This window comes from Gymnodraco acuticeps, unplaced genomic scaffold (assembly GCF_902827175.1).
Source record: "Gymnodraco acuticeps unplaced genomic scaffold, fGymAcu1.1, whole genome shotgun sequence".
NCBI lineage: Eukaryota > Metazoa > Chordata > Actinopteri > Perciformes > Bathydraconidae > Gymnodraco > Gymnodraco acuticeps.
Genome location: NW_022990233.1, coordinates 462,548 through 486,179, shown reverse-complemented (window position 1 = coordinate 486,179; position 23,632 = coordinate 462,548). Strand labels below are relative to the sequence as shown.

The 23,632-nt window shown below is 38.8% G+C and overlaps 3 protein-coding genes across 3 annotated transcripts in view; 1 reads left to right on the top strand and 2 right to left on the bottom strand.

Moving 5' to 3' along the window:
- Positions 1 to 1,155: 1,155 nt before the first annotated feature.
- Positions 1,156 to 4,411, bottom strand: mrpl51 (mitochondrial ribosomal protein L51). The gene is made up of 4 exons (XM_034218922.1): positions 4,231 to 4,411; positions 3,959 to 4,033; positions 2,625 to 2,732; positions 1,156 to 1,568 (listed from the first exon to the last, which is right to left on the bottom strand). The coding sequence occupies exons 2-4, from the start codon at positions 4,026 to 4,028 to the stop codon at positions 1,372 to 1,374; spliced, it is 375 nt and encodes a 124-aa protein (XP_034074813.1). The 5' UTR covers positions 4,029 to 4,033; positions 4,231 to 4,411; the 3' UTR covers positions 1,156 to 1,371.
- A 12,427-nt stretch (positions 4,412 to 16,838) lies between these two features.
- Positions 16,839 to 22,897, top strand: LOC117548016 (lymphocyte activation gene 3 protein-like). The gene is made up of 8 exons (XM_034218947.1): positions 16,839 to 16,974; positions 17,101 to 17,221; positions 18,789 to 19,009; positions 19,673 to 19,921; positions 21,237 to 21,554; positions 21,722 to 21,973; positions 22,148 to 22,269; positions 22,576 to 22,897. Exons 1-8 carry the CDS (start codon positions 16,926 to 16,928, stop codon positions 22,669 to 22,671), a joined length of 1,428 nt encoding a protein of 475 aa, XP_034074838.1. The 5' UTR covers positions 16,839 to 16,925; the 3' UTR covers positions 22,672 to 22,897.
- Positions 22,889 to 23,632, bottom strand: part of plekhg6 (pleckstrin homology domain containing, family G (with RhoGef domain) member 6) — a 31,661-nt gene continuing 30,917 nt past the window's right edge. Inside the window, exon 15 of the mRNA XM_034218946.1 lies at positions 22,889 to 23,357. Coding sequence (XP_034074837.1) covers positions 23,177 to 23,357 — 181 coding nt within the window. The 3' untranslated portion in view covers positions 22,889 to 23,176. The remainder of the gene's footprint in view (positions 23,358 to 23,632) is intronic.

Sequence of the window (23,632 nt, the reverse complement as noted above, 5' to 3'; positions counted from 1 at the left end):
TTTCAAGAAATGATTTTTTCACAGGTACCAAATGTCTGAGTTACAACTAGGTTTTAGAGTATAACTAATCAGTCTTTCACGATAACTAAAAACAGGGTATATGCAGGAATCCTGAAGTCAAATGTAATACCTTTTAAGACCCTTCCCATACATTTGAAGACCTCATCGCCACTTTGAGTTGTAACCGGTTACCTTGGCGACACACTTTACCTCACATTGACTATATACAGTATGGATTGTCCTTCCTCCTTATCTTCCAACCATTTGGACGCAGACTTGCATTTCCCCATAACGATGTTGCTTAGCAACCGGCGTAAACGCACCTTCGCGCGCTATTAAGCAGTGAGCGTGCGATGTCCTGTTCAGATGACGTCAAACCCAACGGGATGCCATCAATAAACTCCACAGAATCACACTACACACCTACGCCATGATTACATTCAGGCACACTGTAGAATACAACCTCTCTGGACAATTTATATACTTATTGAAAACAAGCTACAAAATGTAATACCTTGGAAAATGCGTTTAATACTTTTTAACAGCCTTAATTTTTGCTAAATTGATTTATCAACTTTTAATACTTTTTAAGACACCCTGAAAAAAGCATAGATTTTGCAAAAGGGCACAGAAAAGCACAATTTGTATTGCAGATACATGTATTTTGTTAGGTCAAGACCAGTAAGACTCATCATTGAGATTCTTTATTATTGAAACGGTTCTGCTCATCCTGGCCTTTAACGTTGAGCCTTTTCTTTGATACTAGTGGCAGGAACATCGAGCTGATAGCAACATGTAGGAGCCATGAAACGTGTATAGTAACGTGTTTTGTTTTAATAGAAGATATTTGTTTGATCACTATTGATTGGTTGGCTTGGGTCACATGGATATGGGCGGCACTCATTCTAATCACCTGCGTGAGGTGTGTGTGTGGAAGAGAGGGTGACACAGGACTTTTTGTTGACCGCATGATTTACGATTGCTTTGCATATTTTTCATTAAACTACATTACAATTCAACAGAGTTTTGATGTCAGCAAGTACTCTTTTTTAGCGTGTCATATAATATCAAACAGGCCCGGCCTCAGCCTCTCAGCGACTTTGTTTGTTTCCTGCTGTCGCTATACAACATTTTTAGAAGGAAAACACACAAGGCTTCTTTTCCAGTCCATTATTAGACTTTTATATCATTTGTTTGTGACAGTCAGGAAAAAATATAGATTAACTGAAATACACAAATCTTCTCTTTACATGAAGAAAACATACAAAAAAATGGCAATACACAACACGTTTACAGCATGGCATCCCACAGCTGTTCTCCGTCAGTTCCTATTGGCTGCTCAGATGTTTTGGCCAGTAATGTTGGTTCAGGTTAACGGTATTTGCCGGTGCGGTTGTAGCGTCTGTAGAGTAAGCGGACCCTCTTCTCCAGTTGCAGTTTGTCCTCAGTCATCATTCGGTCTCCCACCATCCTCTTCTTCCTGGTGAGCCGCTGCAGCTCGTTGCCTCTGAAGGCCTTCACCCAGCACGGAGCGATGATCAGATCTTTGGGATGAGCTTTGAAGTCTCCTGCAGACACAGAGTGAGAAGATCAGAACATGTCAGCGAGGCACTGCCTGATGTGAGATGCTAAATCAGCCTTGCATTAAATGTTTATAAAGGTTATTTTTTTATAAAATGAATCCAAAGCAAATGTTCTGCAGTTGTTGGGAATTTAGTAAGATTGTATTGGAAGCACTCTCACTGCTTCTCAATTTACCTTTTTTTTTTAAATGTTTAAACTGAAATCATCACACATGCCCCTTTCACACCAACGCGGTTTCCGTGCTTGCGCTCTTCTGGTTCGGTTTTCTTTTCAGACCCCGTTTTGTTCACACAACTTTCATTTGCCGTACTCGCCAAAAACTGTTAGCTCAGGTTGATCCCGCCCCTTCCCCCGCCTCCGACGTAAGCGTGACGTGTGCGGTTCTAGCTAATCTTGACCGAAACATTTTTGGTGCTTGGTAAGCACCGGTTTTCGGAGCTTAGAGGCGGCTCCGCTGTGGTTTGAACAGGAAAAAACGGTGCTTATCAGGCTCTAGCTCCGAACCGGCCCTAGAACCGCGTTGGTGTGAAAGGGGCATGTGTGATGATTCAGTTACTAGACAACATTAAAAAAAAAAAAAAAAAAGGTAAATTGAGAAGCAGTGAGAGTGCTTCCAATACAATCTTACTAAATTCCCAACAACTGCAGAACATTTGCTTTGGTTATGGTTCTGCTACACTAACAATCAAATTCAACATTTGACTTATCACATGGAAAACACATCTGGATTTTTATATGCGTAGTTTGGCTGGGAAATATGGCAGAAATCTTCCATCACAATATAGTCTCAATTACAATAAACATCCTGATATATGTTTTCTGCTAATTCAATACATAAATAGTCTTTATGAAATAACCCCATGCTAATATGACAATATATATCGTCTCCTGGCCAGCCCTACCACATCCTAAGAGGTCAATTAAAAGCTGGCCAGTTTAACAAAAATAAGAAGAAAAAATATTAATTGCAATTAATAAAACCCAAACAATAAATAAAAACATTTAGCAGTCTTAGATTTACACTGGTTGAGGACACTTACCTAAGATGCCTATATTATCGTAGACTCCGTACATGCTCCTCTTCTCCGTCCACCGGTCCACCTTCTTCAGCGCGGGGATGGCATGCATCCTGATCTGACAGCATGCGCCTGAAAAAATTACATTGTTTCAAGTCAGTCTCTTAATGTGAACATACACTACACAAAGTGCCGCTATAAGTTTTTAGAGATTTGGGTACGGAGGAAAAGAGAGAGGGTTTTATTTCCTGACGCTGCGTGAGTTCCCTGACACACCGGGGACACATCTTTATGTAGAAAAGACATCAAAAAGTGCATTTTGCATGATAGGTCCCCTTTAACTTTTTAATTCTCCATCCGTCTGTCTCTGTTTATTCTTAATTGATCCTATTTTAACCACATTTGGTTGCATTTTTTTATTAAATATTCTGTACAAATAAAGTTATGTATGTTTTTATTAATAAGATTATTATTTACAAGTATGCACATTTATTACACTGCCCTTAGGTCACATGTGTCAAACTCAAGGACCGGGGGCCAAATCAGGCCTGTGGTGGATTTAATTTCGGCCCGCAGGATAATTTCTAATTACTATTAGATCTGGCCCGCCGGTATATTGCACGCACACCTTCACTCAATCCTGAGGGTCTCCTCAGCTCAGAGCCTGACCCCAAACATTGATGACCTTGCACCCAAGATGAGATGCCATCTGCTTGAACTAGCTTCACAGAGCAGCACACTGAGTTTAATGGATGTTTCCTTCTGCACTTCTTTCTCTTGAGACAACAGGGCATGTTTGGTTTGTTCTTTGAGGGGAATAGTTTTTTTGAAGCTGTTGTTGGCCTGTGGAAAAATGTACTCATAAGAAATGACTCTGCAGATAGAGCCATAAGAAATGAATGCAACTGATTATTTAATGTTGTTTTTATAGCCAATAGTTTAAGCTTTGTTAGTTCCAGGTTTAATATGTGCAATGAGTTCATTTCAATACGTTTTGCAATAAACATTGAACTCGACTAGTACCCATTTTTTTATTTTGGCCCACTGTGTATTTGAGTTTGACACCCCTGGCTTAGGTGATGTATAACGCTTTCCCATTTGTTTGTATTATTGCTTACTCTATGACTTGTTAATATCTACAAATATGGTTTATAACTTGAATTAATGGTGTTATTGTTTCTAGTTTTGGATCAATATGTGGTGTTTTTCTATCGCTATGACAAGACATAATGAGGGTAAAGCATCGTAATGAAAATAACTAACACATGCACGCACTGTAGGGATGCAAATTAATAGTTTTTCTGCAGTAAAGACACACAACCAACGTGTTTAAGTTATACATGAAACATTAGACTCACCTGTAGAGAAGGCCCTGGCAGTCTGACAGAAGGACGCTCCAGCCTTCAGTAACCCTGCCAGAACAGACATGTTTTCTACAAAAACACAATAGATATCAACTTCACATAAAAGGCATTCAAATTACTCAAGTAAAATGGCTATTCGGTTATATTTATTAATGTTTTAAACGTGTCTATCAAAGAAAAACTATGCCTTTTCAAGTACATTGACCCTTAGCATTAGCTTTATCTAGCATAGTTAGCTTCAACAAATGCATTATCTTGAACATTACCAGTTCCAATGTCCTGTGGCAATCTCCTGCCTCTTAAATATGTCGTTATTGTTCCAGAAAAGCATAAATGACAGCCGTATGTGGGGATATTACACTTAAAACATTTGTTATTGAAACGTCAACATGCTCTTAGTGGACGCTTCCATCTTACTCTGTGTCCCACAATGCACCGCGCCGGTACCGTAACATTGTTAGAGCACAGGTACCGTAAAGCTGTAAGAGAGGCGCGCAGACATTGGTTTGAGTCTCTGCGACTTGTTTAGCAGCCAGTAGAGGGAGGTATAGGAAGAGGAAATATTATACCGTTTATTATAGGGAAACAATAATGGAAAGACATCTCATACACTGGAATTTAAGTTTAAAAATATATCTTAAAGTCTTTAAAAAATCCTAAATATATCTAATTGACATCAGGCTAGGGCTTACCGGCCAGATTGCAAGTGTATCTGTTGAAGGGTCCACTTCAATTGGTTGTTGAAGTGTCTCAAATGAACTAGCTCAAGCTTACAAACTAAGATTCCTGTTGTGATTTTAGGAGGACATACTGTAGGTTCAATTCCCCTGAAAACGTTTTTGATTTGGAAGTCTACCACCTAAAGTGAAGAGTCAAAAGGCAAGGCAAGTTTATTTATATAGCACCTTTCAACACAAGGCAATTCAAAGTGCTTTACAAAAAATGAAAGACATTAAGAAAATGGCATTTAAAATCAGTCATTAAAAAGAAAAGATAATAAAATAAACATTAAAAGAAAAAATACATGAATAAAAGTTACAGTGCAGTGTAAGATATGAATAGTTCAATTAAAAGCAGTGGCAAAAAAAAAAGTCTTCAGCCTGGATTTAAAAGTAGTAAGAGTTGCAGCGGACCTGCAGGTTTCTGATTGTTTGTTCCAGATATCTGGAGCATAATAACTGAACGCTGCTTCTCCATGTTTAGTTCTGACTCTGGGGACAGAAAGCTGACCAGTCCCTGAAGACCTGAGAGATCTGGATGGTTCATAATTTAGCAGGAGGTCAGAAATGTATTTTGGGCATAAACCATTCAAAGCTTTATAAACCAGCAGCAGTATTTTTAAATCTATTCTTTGACACACAGGAAGCCAGTGTAAAGACTTCAGAACAGGAGTGATGTGATCCACTTTCTTAGTGTTAGTGAGGACTCGAGCAGCAGCATTCTGAATCAGCTGCAGCTTTCTAATAGATTTTTTAGTGAGACCTGTGAAGACACCATTGCAGTAGTCGAGTCTACTGAAGATAAAAGCATGGACAAGTTTTTCCAAATCCTGCTGTGACATTAGTCTTTTAATCCTAGATATATTCTTTAGGTGATAGTAGGCTGATTTAGTAACTGCTTTAATGTGACTGTTGAAACTCAGGTCAGAGTCCATGACTACACCTAGATTTCTGGCTTTATCTGTTGTTTTGAACATTGCAGACTGAAGCTCAGCGCTAACTTTTATACGTTCTGCCTTGGCTCCAAAAACCATTACCTCAGTTTTATCTTTGTTTAATTGGAGAAAGTTCTGACACATACAGTCATTGATTTGTTCAATGCACTTACTCAGTGTTTGAATTGGAGCATAGTCTCCTGGTGAAATTGTTACGTAAATGTGTGTGTCATCCGCATAGCTATGGTAACTTATTTTGTTGTTTTTCATTATCTGAGCCAGTGGTAGCATGTAGATGTTAAAGAGAAGAGGCCCCAAGATGGAGCCTTGAGGAACCCCACATGTCATATTTGTCAACTCAGATGTGTATTTACCTATAGAAACAAAGTTGTTTCTGTCCTTTAAGTAGGATTCAAACCAATTTAGAACTGTTTCCGAAAGTCCCACCCAGTTTTGTAGTTGGTCGAGTAATATGTTGTGGTCAACAGTGTCAAACGCAGCACTGAGATCTAACACTGAAGTTCTGCCACTGTCTGTGTTTAAGTGGATGTCCTTGAAGACCTTAAAAAGCTATATGAATCAGCAGATGTTAAAGAACAGATGGTAAGGGACCTGCTCTGGTCTTAAATGTTGATGTCCGTGACACAAATAGGAGTTTCAAAATCTCAATGAATCTACACAGAGTGTCAAAGGTTGAATAGCGTAACATGTAATGAACCTGCACAGGTGTTTTGAGAACATGGGTTAAATTCCCTGGCAAGTCCTTGAGTTTTTTTAATTCTATCACTCAAAGCAAATATTTAAAAGGTCTATGAGATTGCAGACTTGTGTCGTCTCAGATTAAATAGCTCAAGATGTTAGGTATGCTCATGAGGTCACATGTTCAATTTCCCAGTGAAGACACATGTTTTTAAAGTCCAACACCCAAAGTGATGTTGCAAAACTCTAGAAAACTGTGGAGTGTTGTCTCTGAGGAAATAGCTCAAACTGTCAAGTACATTCCCTGGTGTTTTCAGGACATGGGTTCAATTCCCTAGCCCAGTGGTTCCCAAACTTTTTCTGTCAGGCCCCCCCTTTGGAGAAAAAAAAAAGTCGGGCCCCCACAACACAAGTCAGGCTCAGTGGCGGCACCAGAGATTTATTTTGGGGGTGCTGTGGAGTAGCTTGACGTTTCATAGAGGGTGCTCAAACATTTAGGGTTTCCCATTAATGTACCGGGCGCTACAGTGGAATTTTCTACTGCTACAATCCCCACGCACACACAGTGTACCCGCGACTGTTACAAGAAGGCTCGATAATCAGCTCACGGCATATAGGTGTAAGCAGGGGTAAAGTGCTATTTTTATAGGTGGTGTGTGGACCTCACATAGGGGGGTCCGGGGGCAAGCTCCCCCGGGAAGATTTATTTTTAAATATTGAAGTTAAAAGCATCAATCTGGTGCACTTTGAGAGCAAAATGAAGAGACCTACGGATACCTCTCTCAACACCCATTTGAAACAGAACTGTAAACAGATTTACTTTTGCTTTATGGATATTTTACAAATCACCCTTTTAAACTTTATTCTTGTTTTACTGTCATATATTTCATAGCTGTTTTTCATTTATTCTCTTATTTTTTTACAACTATAATGATCATTTAAATGTGTGCCTCGGAAATAATTAATGGTGACCAAAACGTTTGAGACCCGTGTGAGAGTGTTTCACATGTTTATGTGAACGGTATTTCTGAATAATGTCCATAGCGGCCCCTCATACTTATAGTCCTATTGAAAATTGTTCGCTGAGTCAAAAGTGTAATGAGAATTTCACTTGCGTTGCATTTTACAATGAAATATCTGATGACTGACCTTTACTACGCTGTTTGTAAACATTAAAATAAATCATTTGAGACTCATATTTTTCTTTATGCAAGCAGTCAAAGTTTATATCTTGATAGGATTAAAGATTTTTGAAAGTTTTGTCTCTACTTTTCTTGGTATTTAGCCTTATTTTTATATTTTACTTTAATAGTACCAAATGCTGAATTTAAGTAGATTTTTCTACAAGAAAATAATTCTTAAATCTTATCTTTGTATCTAGACAAATGTACCTGTTTAAAGTGAAGCTGCACTGGATTTAAGATATGTTGCCTAACATAAAATTGAATTTTGGGACAAAAGCAGTAGAATATGCTGAATTCAAGCACATTTTCCTTATAATAAGATTATAATTCTTAAAGATAGATCTGTAGATCTTTTTAGGCTAGATATATTTACTTGTTTTAAGAAGGTATTGGCAAGTGCATTTTTCTTGTTCTGTTGGCAGATAATCTTTCTTATTTTAAGTAATATATTACTCATTTTATTATTTATTTTTCTTGTTTTTTTAGGCTTAGTATTTGCAGTGCACTGAGAAAACACTGAGAGAGTCATTTAGCTCACTGAGTCTCTCAGTCTGACAGGAGAGGACTCTCCTCCACTTTGTTGTTGAAAAAACTCGTTATGTCCGTTAGCGTAGCTCGCTAGCACCAGAAGCTAACAACAACGATCTCTGGTACCGGTGCGCTCTCTCTCGCGCACGCACACAAAATGGCTCGTTTCACACACACACACAGAGCCGAGCTTTAATGAAACACAGAGACCCAGACGTAATAGTACTGTATCATATTATTTATATTGCACGCACACCTTCACTCCATCCTAAGGGTTTCCTCAGCTCAGAGCCTGACCCCAAACATTGATGAACTTGCACCCAAGATGAGATGCCAAGTATCTGCTTGAACTAGCATCACAGAGCAGCAACCTGAGTTTAATGGATGTTTCCTTCTGCACTTCTTGAGACAACAGGGCATGTTTGGTTTGTTCTTTGAGGGAAATAGTTTTTTTGAAGCTGTTGTTGGCCTGTGGAGAAATGTAATCATAAGAAATGACTCTGCAGATAGAGCCATAAGAAATTAATGCAACTGATTATTTCATGTTTAATGTTGTTTTTATAGCCAATAATTTAAGCTTTGTTAGTTCCAGGTTTAATATGTGCAATGAGTTCATTTCAATAAGTTCTGCAATAAACATTGAACCAGTCCGGCCCACTGTGTATTTAAGTTTGACACCCCTGCCCTAGACAATCACTCACAATTGTAGTTCAACACCCAAAGTGAAGATTCAAAAGTTCTATGAAATGGTGGTCTAGTGTCTCCTATCAAATGGCTTAAGACCTTAGTCACCAGCTCTCGTGTTATGAGGACATGTGTTCAATTCCCTCGGAAACGTTGTGAATTTTGAAGTATAACTCTCAAAGGGAAGATTGAAAAGCTCCATTAGACTGCAGTCAGCAGATCAGATCAAATTAAGATGTTACAAACGGTCACAAGTGTTGCAAATAAATTAGTTTGTTTCCCCCAATCACTTAATTATGATGTCCATGACCCAATTTGAAATGTCAATATCACAATGAATCTGCAAAGAGTGCCAAAGGTTGAATTGCGTAACATGTAAGGAACCTGGTCTGGTCTTTTGAGGACATGGGTTCGATTCCCAAGTCAATTCACATGATTTTGAAATCAAGCAAATAATTAAAAGTGCTATGAGATTGCAGCCTTGTGTCTCAGATCAAATAGCTCAAGTTGTTAGGTATCTGCTCAGGTGTTATGAGCTCATAGGTTCAATTCCCCAGTAAAGACAAATGTTTTTGAAGTCCAACACCCAAAGGAATGTGTCAACACTCTAGAAAACTGTGCAGTGTTGTCCCCAGACAATCACTCTTTTCAACTTTTAAAGTTCAACACCCAAACTGAAGATTTCCAAATCCCTAACAAGCCTTGTCGAATTGTCTCACATCAAATAGGTCAAGGTATTAGGAACCTGCTCAGGTGTATTCAGGACATGGGTTTGATAATAAATAATTTAAACCTTCAAACAATTTAAGAAATGTTTAATGTTAAGAGTTTGTTGGGAGAAAGCCTTGTTTCTCTGCAGGTTGAGGAAGGGAAAGTTTCAAAACTGATCTACTTTCTCTTTCTGGTTCTGTTTGCCGATTGCCACCTGAGATGGTCCAGTGGAAATGGAAAAGGATGTCGATTCAAACGTTGCAACACGGGTTTGAACCCTGCCTGAGGTATGCTACACGGGAATGTATGTGATGAATGTGTGTGGGGGGTTAAATTGTCTGCTCTAAAAAACTAAAACTTCAAATTCTGCGATAATAAAATCTGTTCCCCGAGAAACCGCGTCGATTTCAACTTGAGAATTTCATCTTTTGAATTTCAAAATGTACCACATCGTCCAACAAAGAGGAATCAAACCAAACGTAAGTCAAAGTGAGCCTTGGTGGTTGAGCTAGCTAATTTAGCTAGCTTGACGGGCATTTTTAAAATATACTTTTTAAGGCTTTGTCCCAACAAACTATACTATGACTCTTTACCGTATCATGACATTTTCGACAACATTTTGATTGTTTTACATACTATACATATATAATGCCCCTGTTTTAATCACTAATAGCTGTTTTTAGCTGTTATAAACAACGTAAAAACCTGCATATATCGAGGCTGTAATTTAGACCTTGTCCCTTCACAGACTCAGACATGTAAAAAAATTAGGGCTGTCAAACGATTACAATTTTTAATCAGATGAATCACAGCTTAAAAATTAATGAATCATGATTAATCACCATTTGAATTAAGTCCAATATATGTAATTTCTTTATGTATATTGTTGTGGGAATGGAAAGATAAATGAAAGAAGGCGGATATATCCATTTAACATGTTTATTGTAAAAAAAATGCTGTCTGTCAAAATGAAAGAGAGCACCTATCAATCATCAAACCGTGGGGTCTTAATTCATTACGTGTTGATTTCTATCAACGACGGAGTAGGCCTACTTCAGGAAAGTCGACGGGGGGGGCTAGTGGAGTACTTTTCGTGACCAGAGAGTGTGAACGTTGTGATCAGCTGTTTTAGCGCAGTGCTCCAGTGAAGGGGGGGAGTCTCCCTCCGCAGCCGGTTGGCGTAGTTTTGGCACAATTCCGTTGTACAGACCGACGTTAACAGCAGCCCTGTCTGTGCACACGGAGACCGACTCTGTCGTCCGGTGATCTAACCGCCTTCTGGAAAAGCTTCACTAGTACGTCGGTACGCAAATGCGCTTTGTGACACAAGTGACGGTACGCATTTCAGATTACACACATAACCTGCGTACCAGTTATGTGCACCCCTGTACTACAGCAAAAGTATTCTCCGTCGGGACTTCCTGCAACAACACCACGCCGTTATCTTGATTCTGATTGGCCAGAAGACATTATCAAAGATGTTCTATTGAGAAGACGATCACTACGTGACAAAAGTTTTCAAAACCGTTTCTGGTCTTCGGTATTTCCAGACAAGTGGCTACTGAAATCAATCTGACTAACTGCTGTCTGTGCAATTCTCGGCGCGAGTTGGCGGACTTTATTTTGCTTACTTTAACATCATTTTTCATGGTGGGGCTAAGCCATTTCTTGGTATGGGTGTTGCCTATCCCAGCCATACCCTGGCGCTGCCACTGGTGGGATGTATGGGGCGGGACATTCTGCACATGCGTTAAATGCGTTAAATATTTTAATGCAATTAATTCAAAAAATTAATTACCGCCGCTAACGCGATAATTTTGACAGCATTAAAAAAAATACATGTCATATGTATTATTGCTACACAAACATTATATTGCAGTCTTAGTGTCACCAACTCCGTTTCTAATATGCAAAAAGACAACAACAAAATGTACACGCACGCACACACACACACACACACACACACACACACACACACACACACACACACGCACGCACACAAACACACGCACACTAACACACACACAATAACACACACACTTTCAGTCTTACTGTTGTTAAGAGCTGGGTGGAATATTTTGTCATTTTCAAAGAAACAAGAGAAGCAAAACTGATCTTTGTCTTAATTTCATTATTACTAGGCGTCAGTGAGTATGTGGAAATTCAAAATAGACAACGACATTATTAACGACAGATTCCATTAAGCTCACATATGACCACGCTCAGTGCAGAGGAGAGTGTTTTACTGTAAATGTGGAGTGTGTGTGCACCTGTAATCTACATTATGCTGCAAGTAAATGCAGACGTTTGACTTTCTTTCACTTGTGCAAAACCATATTGCTGAATTATCTTGGATCAAATTTGAGAAAAAAGATGCACAATTAAAAATGATCATGCAAAAATCAATATGTGGAGAAGATGAAGCATTTGTTTAAGACTAAATGCAAGGTTGGGTGACAGGTTTCTGCAACATCTAGAGATAATGTGAAAAAAACGTTTTTCCACCACAGTCATGTTTCCATCTTCATCTTGAAAGCGCTGACCAAAATGCTGATTGAACACAATTTTAAAGCCATTCTCAGCAGATATGCGCTCGGCTTCCTCTGCCAGTAAATCACAATGGAAGATTATATGTATTCACCTACACACATGCGTGATACCTTCATATCATTTATTGAAACTAAACCACAGCAGTGATTATAATAATTCAGAAAGTCTGAAACTTAATTGCTAATTAAAGGTCAATGCTGATGTTAAATCAGATAATTAAATAAACATGACAAAAGCAGAGGTAATACAGACTAACAGATTCACACAGGAACATACTACTCATCTGCTGAATTTCTACAGAAGCAGGCTAATTTGCCTATTTTCCATCCCATGCTATTAACATAATAATCTGAATTATTTCAAGCGCAGAGATCAATTGTTTCCATATGAGGGGCATTTTCCATTACAGTACCTTCACATCATATGGAGGGGATTGAACATGATCTGAAGGAAAGACCACCTCACACTGAGTGACACACACATGCCCCCAACACAGGTACAGTTCAGACTGTACAACTTCTGGGGAGAAAACACCAAGCTGAAGCCACAACAATAAGAAATATGACAGCGATTTGAATGGGTTTGGTGTGAGTAGGACGTTGTGAGTGGATGAGAAGAAAAATGACTTGTGTGTCACTCACAGGGCTTTTACCAGAGGAAATGTCTCCACAGATGAAGAAAAACATCTCTGTGGTTTCACCCACATGTTCTAAGGTGTTTCACATCCATCTGTGTGACAGTATATCCCTCAATGTGTCTATATGTGACATGCAGTAGGTTTTCCAAACTTTTTTTAAATAAATGTGTTTGTTTTCTGCACATTTCTTTGTCTGAAAAATGCTAAATCACCTAAAAAAGTAACTGCATCGGATCAATGTGATTCCCTTTTTTTCTGAAAGGCAATATTGTGTGTGTCACTGTAACATCGGCTTTTTTTCTCTATCATTGAAGTTACTGTTAAATCAAAACACCCAAATCTTCTCGTTACGGACCTGATAATCGATAGGCTCTATTATTCTAACATGATTCTTAAATGCTGCTTCATTATAAGCAAATGTATTTAACCCTTGTGTTCGAAAGCTGTTACCGTTCATGGTGCTCGCGGGTACATTTTGACCCATGATTCATCTCAGTCCAAAACACTAAACAAAGTACTATCATCCAATATTGTTTTAACTACATCATAACCAGAGATGGGGTCGTTACTAAAAAAAAGTAATATATTACATATTACTTTTAAAAAAAGTAATATATTACACTACTTCGTTACTCTCTACATAAAGTAACTCGTTACTTTACTCGTTACTTTACTCGTTACTTTACTCGCAGGGCCGGCCCGCCCCTCCCTACAGGCAGATCACGCAGACTGCGGCGCACCTACAGTGTAAGCGCGCCACAGTTTTGCCTCTGCGAGACTCCACTTGCACCCCCAATTACTATTGCATTAAGGAAGACATAACACAAGTCTTTCTTTATGCTCTAAAATAGGCTACCAGCCACACAACAAGCTAACAGTCTGTGAAACGTCAAGACACTAATTAATGAAACCAGTTCAAGACGCATTATTCTTATCATTCTTTATGAGCGTATAACCGTAAGGTATCTAATTGCTTATTTATTTAGTATTCCATAACTTAGTAACAGAGATGGTCAAACTAAAGTGGTAGAGACATGGCAGAATTCCTACAATGAAGCGGGGCATTGAACTGTTCACCCGTGAGAGGGCGATCAACAAAAGAGAGCGAGCGGCCCCGTTGAGGGAGTTTACAGATGAGAAGACTCAGCCATGTTTATGCAGCACTGCTGCACGTGGAGATGTGGTCTCGCAAATCGCGCAGATTACATAGGCCTACATGTATATAAACCTGCGGCGGAAACCCCTCTTGTCTGTCAGTGAGTGTGATTATTTTATAAAAGTAACGAAGTAACGCGTGTCGGAGTAACTGTAGTGTGATTACTTAATTATAAAAGTAACGCGTTACACTACTCCGTTACCGGCAGCAGTTTTATTGTTACAGTAAAACTGTAATAATAACGCTTTAGCCGGTAACGGAGTAACGTAGTAAGTAGTAACGCAAAAGTGTTATTATTAAAAGTGTTATTATTACAGTACCGCGTTACTTTGTAACGGGTTACACCCAACTCTGATCATAACTAACTTATTATGCATTCATAACCGATTATGGCCCCAAAACACATTACACCACATATTGCACACGTGCATGTGTGAGTTCAGGTTCAAGTGTTCCCGTGGGGGGAGGGGGGCAGAGGGAGACCAGGTGCATGTAGCGGAAAATTATTGTTATAGTGGATGAAGGGGGTCTAAAGTCAAAGATGAATCTTGATTGGGCCAAATTTGACCTCGAGTCACCCAAAACAATTCTGCTGGGTCTCCCCAGACCCCAACACCAAATTATACACTTTATTTTTTAGAGACCTTCAGACTTGGCTAAAATGGTCAAAATCTGTTTTGTAGTGTTTATATAGCTGTTGTGGAGGATATCATGAAGCCTTGTTTTGATAAAAAAAAACTAGAGGGTAGTTATTATATCATTTTAACTTGAAACGGGTCACGGGAGACCCGAACACAACATAAGGGTTAACTGTTATATATGTAGTATAGATTAGAAAGAAATAAAGAAGACAGAGAGACACAATCTCACCTCAACTGAGATAAAAATAGGACTATAATCTGGTTCTGCATGTTATAAACAGTCGTCAGATACTGTTTATTGATCGAAGGATTGTTTTATTAGATGCTTTTTTTCCTGAAATTGCAAATTGTATTGAAAAGATAAAAGCAGTAGCTTCAGGTACACACACACAGTTATGTAGAATCACGTAATGTATGTACAGATTGATCATTTCAGTATTAAAAATGTATTAGGAGGCGTGTGGCGTAGTGGTGTAGTGTGTTGGTGTTCGGATCAGGTTCAATCCCCACTGCAGTCAGCATGTCGTTGTGTCCCTGAGACACTTCACCCCAAAGTGCTCCTGTGGGGATTGCCCACAGTATTGAGTATATAAGTCGCTTTGGATGAAAGCGTCTAACAAGTAATGTAATGTATTACAGCAATCTTTAATGTATAGAAACAGAAATAGCCTACTTTAAGGACACTTTAATAAACATTAATTATCAACAACTATAGAAATAGTTTTACATTATCACAAATGGGTTGCGCGATATTGTAATTGTTGACAAATACAATAAAGAAAATGTTAATTTCCATTAGTTTATGAAAGCGTATAAAAGCTAAATGTAAGGATAACCCTAACCTTAAAGTTAAGTGTTCCCAATCAGGATTTTAGTTATCAAACAAGTATTTTAAACACAATCAGAGCACCAGTTGTTAAACAGACATTACTCCATTAACTTCAATGTTTCTTTTCTTTTCTTAAACGACATTTAGTAAAGTATGCTGATCGTATTCAGGCTATCTTACAATCATTTGAATGGCAGCAAGTTTCTATTACGGCAATATCAGAACTAACGAGAAGGGGAAAAAAGATGAATCACTCTCATGAAAATCCTTCAGAAGAAGACACCAGCTTTCTGGATTGTGATTGTGATGGTGATGATGATGATGATGATGATGATGGTGATGATGATGATGATGATGATGATGATGATGAGAGTCCGTTAAGCATCGCTTGTAATGCAGATGACTGGCAGTGACGGTGGAGCAGTGGCAGTGGTTGGTGTTTTGTCATTTCGGTTTCAGAGCAACAACTTGAGCTTCCGTGAATGAAACTGAAGGGATTTGTAAACAAGAAACATTCAGCGCAGTTTGGTGATTTTCTGTAAAGAAGCCTAATTTAGTGAAGATGCGGTCAGTCATTTAAACACAATATTATGATGTACAAATATAGTTTTACTGTAGTAGATAATACTGTGCAATACTGTGCTCGTGCCCTGTGTCTTACATAATTACCTTTTCATTTGATATTCAAGGTATAGTTTCCAGAAAAGACGATATGTTTCACGATGTTTTTCTGCAAACTATAGCCTACTATTACCTTTTGTGGAATTTGTAATCACATATGCCACGAAATCTTACATCACTTTTTCTACACATTTTTCACGACTATGACTTTTTCAATATACTTTATGTATTCCATTCTAGCCAACTTAACCATACAAGTTATTTATTTATGACTTTAACATATTGTGCTATGTATGCTATGACTTTTAAGGCCTTTTTTTTACATGTATTTATTTCCATAGGCCTTGCACATGTATCCACATCACTGTAAAGGAGCCAGTGTTACCCAAGGGTTTATTTTCAGCTCTTTTAAAATGTCTTTACGATAAAATGACACTACGGTGTAACAGTTGAGTTACCCTGTACTTATTTAATAGAAACATCTTAAATACATTGTTTCAGTAGTTGACACATTGAGAATGTATAATATAGCAAAATGGCTATCCTAGTGTAAATGGTTTTTTACTTATTGGGAAAAAACCAAAAAAGTGTTACAACTGTCCCTGGTCTCCCTACTAAAGGTAAGGTGTTGAGAGTAATACGTATTCAATTTCAAGAAAACAAGGTATCAAACTCTGCCCAGAGAGAGGATGTCTACCTTGTTTACATCTTGTTCCTGTACGCTTTTGAGTAACGTTAGATATTGTTTCACACATTTATGTTTTGTGAAGAAGGAAACACAGAGAGAGAGAGAGTAGAGGGGAATCCGTGGGTCTCCCTGTTTACTTCTCTGTCTGAAACGTTCCATGCTGACACACACACACAAACACACACACACACCACATCAAAGTGTGGCGTGAAGCTGAAGTCACGTGATCATCGGAGGAGCTACCGAACCCCCACACGCTCATATAAAAGCCTCATCAGATCAGAAAGCACATCAGAGACAGAGGAGGAAGTGGAAACAGAGCAGGTTCAAGTGAAGGAAAGAGACAACAGTGACATTATATCAAACAATTAAAACAAAGATGCCGTTGGAGTATTTCCTCTTTGGGCTGATAACCTTTCTTCTGACAGGTAAAGATGTTGTTGTTTTTTAACCCCCCTGTGTGTGTATCATTTGCCTTAAATGATATGTGAGATGCTAATTTTTATTTGGCAAATGTTCTTTATTTGATGTTTTCTTTTCTTGTTCTTCCTCAGGGGTGGAGTGTGAGGAAACGGAGGTGTTTGTTGAAGCAGGCTCTCAGGCTGTGTTACCCTGCAAAGGAAGCCCTTCATCCAGCGTGATTCCCGAGATAATCTGGACTAAAGCCAACAAAGGGTAAGACAACTTCTCCTTCATCCCTTTACCCTTTGCTTCATCGCTCCAGCTCCAAACTCCCACAAATCCCTCCATTTCCCCTCCTGTATGCTGATGACTCTGCTCTCTCCTTCTTCATCTCCTCTCTCAAAATCCCACCATCTCCAAACTGCCCTCCTCATATAGCACTATATTTTTCATTTAGATTTTAGTATATGTTTTCCAATAAAGACACAACAAGAAATAACCGCAATACAACAAACAAAATAATAAATAAAAACAGTAGAAGTCGGGTGGGAGGATGCTTTACAGTACAGGTTACTGATCCTGATAGATTATTGGTGCCCAGAGTGAATATTATGGGTCTTTTTTTATTACAAAGAGATGATGATTTGAGTCCTTTAGTTTTGAATACTTTTCTGGGTGATAACATTTTCGTCTTGTTTTGTCTTTTGTGCGTATGTTCTCATAACTATTTGTACATCCCTGTAGCCTAAATATGCTGATAGCTTAGATCAGGGGTGTCAAAGTCAATTTAGTCGCGGGCCACATCAGCATTATGGCTGCACTCAAAGGGCCGGTTGTAACTTATATATACATATTTATATCAAATAATGTATTATATTACATTATTGCCTCTGCATTGGATTATTATTGGATAGGGTAATAACTTCATAATTAACTACGTCTGAAAGCAGAAGTCTGGGGCAAATCATTGCAAGTCTCGAGAATGTCACATTACATTACATTACATTGCATTTAGCTGACGCTTTTATCCAAAGCGACTTACAATAAGTGCGTTCGACCAGGAAGACACAACCTTGAAGAAAACAGAATCATAAGTACAGGTTTCATAGAGCCAAACATTTCAAGTGCTACTCAACTGGCTTTAGATAAGCCAGCCCTTTATTAGTATATAAGTGCTTTGTGAGTAATTCTATCGCTCGAAGTGGAGTCAAAATCACAAAATGATTTCAAAAGAAAAGCTGGAAAAAACCTAACATTTAAAAAAAAAAGCCAAATTCCGAGAAAAGGGCATATTTAGAAGAAAGAAAGTCAAATTCTGAGAAAAAAGTCTTAATTTGAGATGCATTGTGGGACATGTAGTTTATGGGCAACGTGCTTCATTAAATCATCATGTAACCGTATAATAAACATATTATATTCTTTGCAAGCTCTTGTGGGGCCACATGAAATGAAGTCACGGGCTGGATCTGGCCCCCGGGCCTTGAGTTTGACACCCCTGGCTTAGATTAAAAAACATGTATATAACTTGATTGTGCAGCACAGGATTCATGTTTTAATAGCATTTATACAACAACAAAAAACCCACTAAGGGCTTTGACCACAGAGAGTTAACAAATAGCCAACAAAAAGCCCCTGGATCTATTAACAGCTCTCTTCAACCTTAAAGGACAATATATCATCTTAAAAATACAAGAAAAACATGACATTCCTGTTCATTATGTCCCATTTTTATATCCATGTTACAGATCTTTCTTCACATCAGCCCTGACAATCTATTCCTGCACTAATATTACATTTTTAAATAAAATAATTGATTGTTTGTGACCCCTTCTATCCACAGCACAGTGTGGAGAAAAGACAGGAGCGGTCTGCAGTACTGGGGCTCCAGCTGGACCTCTAAAGGCTCCAGACGCGTTCAGTGTCCTCACTCCCGCTTCGAGAGAAACGACTTCAGCCTGCAGATCAATAACGTGCGGACGGAGGACGGGGGGGAGTACTCCTGCAGGGTGATGCACGGAGACCTGATCACTGAAAGATTGATCATGCTGAGAGTCATTAAAGGTAAGAAAGCCTTAACGTACATTTTTAAACTTATACTACATTTTGGAAACCAGTATTGTACTTTTTGTGCCAGCTTAAATGAATTGATAGATTCAGATGATAATTCAAAAATATGACTCAGCTTTGAATCAATTCAAAGTAACTCCAGCTTTACCTGCTGTGTATATTTGAATGCTAATACTTTTGTACTTTTCCTTAGGTAAGATTTTAAATGCAGGTACATTACTGATAAGTGTTTTTACAATTTAGTATTGCTACTTTTACTTAGCATCTGAGTACTTCTTCCACCACTGCTTAAATAACGTTTATCGTTTGTTGTTACCTTACTTTGTTTATCCTTCATTTCTTGAATCAGCGCTGAAGACTTAACTTCAGACAAATAGACGGATGCGTTGAGCATGCTGACACTCACAGTAAAGATGAAGAATTTAGCCGCTACTAATAATTTCAAAGATAGTGTTAGACATCAAGTATATAGTTACTGTTTATTTGACTTACTCATGTGCAATGCCTTGTTAACTTGATGCTTCTGTAACAAAATGACTAAATACTTTTTACAATTTCAATCAAGTAAGTACATCTAATGAAATGTAATGTCAGATAATATAATACAAACTAAAACTAGCTTTGAAACATGTCATTAATCTCGTGTTTCCTCCACAGTGTCCCTCTCCTCCCCGATGCCCCTCTGGGGGAGCGATGCCTCGATCAGCTGTGATGTGACCCCTTGGCCTCGAGGAGCCTCTCTGCAGTGGACGCTGAACAACAGAACCTTTGATCCTCAGTCTGGGTCAGACACAGATCAACGTGTTGTGAGGGAAAAGGCGACTGTGAGACTGACGGGAATCTGGACCTGCGTGGTGGGCTTCGGGGGGAGAGAGGGGAGAGCGTCTGCAGCTCTCACTGTGAAGGGTGAGTAACATATCCCATAAGACCTAATCATTTTACAGACTACATGTAACCCAAGCTAATCAATGTAAGTATGATAGTGTGTGCTCTTAGTTACGCTCAAAATAAAAAAATAGCTGGGGTACATCTTGTCCTTTTATGTGGTTGAGCCCTTAAAGGGGACCTATCATGCAAAATGCACTTTGTGATGTCTTTTCTACATAACTAAGTGTCCCCGGTGTGTCGGGGAACTCACGCAGCGTCAGAAAATAAAACCCTCTCTCTTTTCCTCCGTACCCAAATCTCTAAAAACGGGGAACAACGGAGCTGATCCAGATTTGCGTCCGATATGACGTAATATCTGAAATGTGGATCCACGGCACTATCAGAAACATTGCTATCAGAAACAATGCCCGACTGTTTTGGACGTAATATGGTCTGTGTTTACATTAGCATCGCTAACACTCAGAGCTAACCTGTACTGGAGAGCATGTGTGTGAAGAAGCAGGAAGTAAAAAGGAACTCACCTTGTGGTATAACCGGCAAGAGAGAAAGCCTTTGAGCTCCAAACTGTTTCAGAGAGAATCCTTGATAATCCATGATATGGTGTTTCATCACGGCAGCATTTAGTTTAGACAGTAGCTGCCGGGTCCCGCATGAGCTCAGACCCCTCCTTTTTTATTTTATAGCTTTATCCCCAAAATCAGCACTTTAGAAACAGGAAGTGAAACAGAGGGATATGAGGCATGGCTAGAATGAGTGATCTGTTTGGTATTTGGAGCAAAACACTTTATAGACATGTTTTTTATATTTTTTTATATATCGGAGACCTACGCTATTGCCTAAAAATAGCGTGATAGGTGACCTTTAAACAAAGCAAGATGAACAAAGTGTCTGGAATAGATATACCTCTAAATGCATACATTGTTTTTCTAGAATTAGACACTTATTATGAACGCATGCACATTCTGCACCACTGTCATCATGCCGCTGCGTCCACAGTATTGATGTATTACATGTGTGATATATGTCATATCATGTGATGTAAAGCACTTGGAAAAGCGCAAAAAATAAATGCCATGAATTATTAATTATTGTTGGTCATTTGCTGCATTTGTTTGTGGTTTAAGGATATTTTGGTGTTAATTAGGTCTTTTTATTGTGTTATCTTATCACTCTTGAAATTAGAATAATAAACACAAATTAAATTAAATGTAAAAATTATTTAAGATAAAATGTAAGATTGAAAATTAAAAAATTAATTATGAAATAAATTATCTCTTATATGTTTAGCTTATCTAAATTGTTTTCCTAACTTCTCCTTTTTTCACTCTCACAGGAATCATCCACCCGTCCACAGACGGCACTAAGCTGTACGCTGCAGTGGGGTCTGCAGTCTCTCTCCCCTGTGTTTTCTCCTCCGGTCTGACCCCCTCTGATCCGGTCTGGGAGAAACTGAAACCTGGATTTCTTTTCAAACCTTCCCCCGGTCGCCTTCCTGCTTCTTTCTCTCCGTCCTCATCCTCCTCTCAGCCTCTCAGCGATAAATCTGCCAGTCTGACAGAAGTCGAGGTTGGGGATAAGGGTCGCTACAGATGCTCTGGTACTCTGGACGGACAGCAGCTGACCCGAAATATGGAGCTAATTGTTGCTAAAAGTGAGTTAACATGCATTCAGTATCTTTTCCAATCAACAATTAATTAACATGTATATTAAATTACATCTCACTTCGCAGAGCCAAGACCCATTTCATTTATTCACTGTAGACTTTCTGACCTCATATTGATTTTAGCATTGCATGTAACCATCTTGTTTTCCTCTCAGTCATCAGCAGCCCCCCGTCAAAGACCTCTGTGACGCTGACCTGCGATCTGACGGACAGCAGCGAGGTCACCGACTACGAGTGGGTTCAACTGATCTCTGACCTCAACGGCAGCCAATCGGTTCAGTCCGTTCAGAAGGGAATCTCTCTGAGTATAAACACCGAGTCCGAGGAGAACCAGGGGGAATGGGCCTGCCTGTTCTACGGGAAACACGGCATTCTGGGAAATGTGACATACCACATCCACACGATGAGTAAGTTCATTTCTATTTATGTGTATCATAATATACTTTCACTATTCCTAAACACTGGTTAAATGCTCATGCAAAATAACACCTAACTGTTATGAAACCAACTTTCCCTCCAGGGATAACCAAATTATTTCTGATCCTGACGTCTGACCACTTTTATATTATTTTCCCCCGCAGGCGGTCTGAGTGGACATAAATCGCCGGGGTCCTCTCAGAGCACGGCTGCTGTGGTCGGCCTCGGCTTCCTGCTCCTTGTTCTGCTGCTGATCCTGGCTCAGATGTACAAGAACCACCAACGGGTAAATATCTGCACAGCACAGCAGTTTCCAAATCCCTTACTCATATTTTATTGTTCCATTAAAGACGTGACATCTTAAAATGAGTGTCAGTGTTTCGAGATAAGTCACATCATTGATTGATTCCAGATAATGTTTTGCATGAGTTATATTGAAGCACCTGATTGCCTTACTTTACTATAGAGACAACATACTATTATACTGGAAATAAGTATTGTTAACTTAATGCAAAGTGTATATGGCTTGTTCTAATTGAGATGCATTTCGTGTGCATCGGATTTAATATTTCTGAACATGTTTTTTCCACAGAGGAAAAGGATCTTTCAGTTTCCTGCGCTGGAGACAATTGTTCACACCAACTCTAATGAGCGGGAGGAGAGAGAAAGAAACCAAGAGAAGAAGTAAAGACACCTTGAAGCGGAGGAAGATGATCTCCCAGAGACTGACCTGAGATCTGTCTTCATGTCTGCAACATGTTGGGAGACTTTAGTTTGCACAAGTTTTGTAAATACAGTATTTTCAGAGCAGACGACGTAGCAGTATTTTTGTTGATTTGAAATGTATCCTGTTGTTTCCATGTATGCATATTGAGAAAAGAATGTTCTACAAATAAAAGTTATTTAACAGAAAAGCCGATTTATTTGTTATATTATAAACAATCTGAAAGGTCAACGAAAAAGGGGACTTTATCCCTGATATAAATAATATATTTATAAAAAATAATGTTTCATTATATTTACACAAAACACTGGTGATAAAAGTATATCAAATATATTACATTATTTTACATTAATTACAGAATATGTTACATGACAGACTGAAGACCTTTGTGTCAACAGACAGCAAGTAGTTCGCCCAACATATGGTTTCATATTTTAAGTGCTTAAAAGAAAAAGCCTAGATTCTTAGCCTACACCTGACTACACTCCCCGTCTTCTTGCACTAAACATCCGTGGATATCCACCAAGGCCAGCGACCGTCTGATTCCCTCCAGAAAGCCCTCGCCTTCAGGGTGTAAATGATCCATGACTTCATCATCATCGAAGCACCAGCCGGACCAGTCCACATTCACTCCGTCCGGAAAGATGACACTAAAGAGGGAGGGATGGAGTCAAGATGATTTGTATCTTATATCTTTTACTGTGCATTTACTTTCCCTCTGTCTGCATGCTGCACATGCTCAGGTTCACAGAACTGCCACTCAGACGTACATTGGATAATGCATTGTAATGTTATACTAAAATGTACATGAACTACATACTATTTAAGTAGCCTTTCAATCGGGTCATAAGGTATTCAATTCAATTCAAAACCTTTATTTATCCAGGTAAAATCCCATTGAGATCAATGATCTCTTTTTCAAGGG

Excerpts from the sequence above, each read along its gene's own strand:
- mrpl51 (XM_034218922.1), bottom strand. The coding sequence starts at position 4,028 with ATGTCTGTTCTGGCAGGGTTACTGAAGGCTGGAGCGTCCTTCTGTCAG. Across the intron at positions 2,733-3,958 it reads TGCCAGGGCCTTCTCTACAG|GCGCATGCTGTCAGATCAGG; the intron begins GTGAGTCTAATG and ends TAATTTTTTCAG. Across the intron at positions 1,569-2,624 it reads CGATAATATAGGCATCTTAG|GAGACTTCAAAGCTCATCCC; the intron begins GTAAGTGTCCTC and ends CTGTGTCTGCAG.
- LOC117548016 (XM_034218947.1), top strand. The coding sequence starts at position 16,926 with ATGCCGTTGGAGTATTTCCTCTTTGGGCTGATAACCTTTCTTCTGACA. Across the intron at positions 17,222-18,788 it reads TGGACTAAAGCCAACAAAGG|CACAGTGTGGAGAAAAGACA; the intron begins GTAAGACAACTT and ends TTCTATCCACAG. Across the intron at positions 21,974-22,147 it reads ATACCACATCCACACGATGA|GCGGTCTGAGTGGACATAAA; the intron begins GTAAGTTCATTT and ends TTTCCCCCGCAG.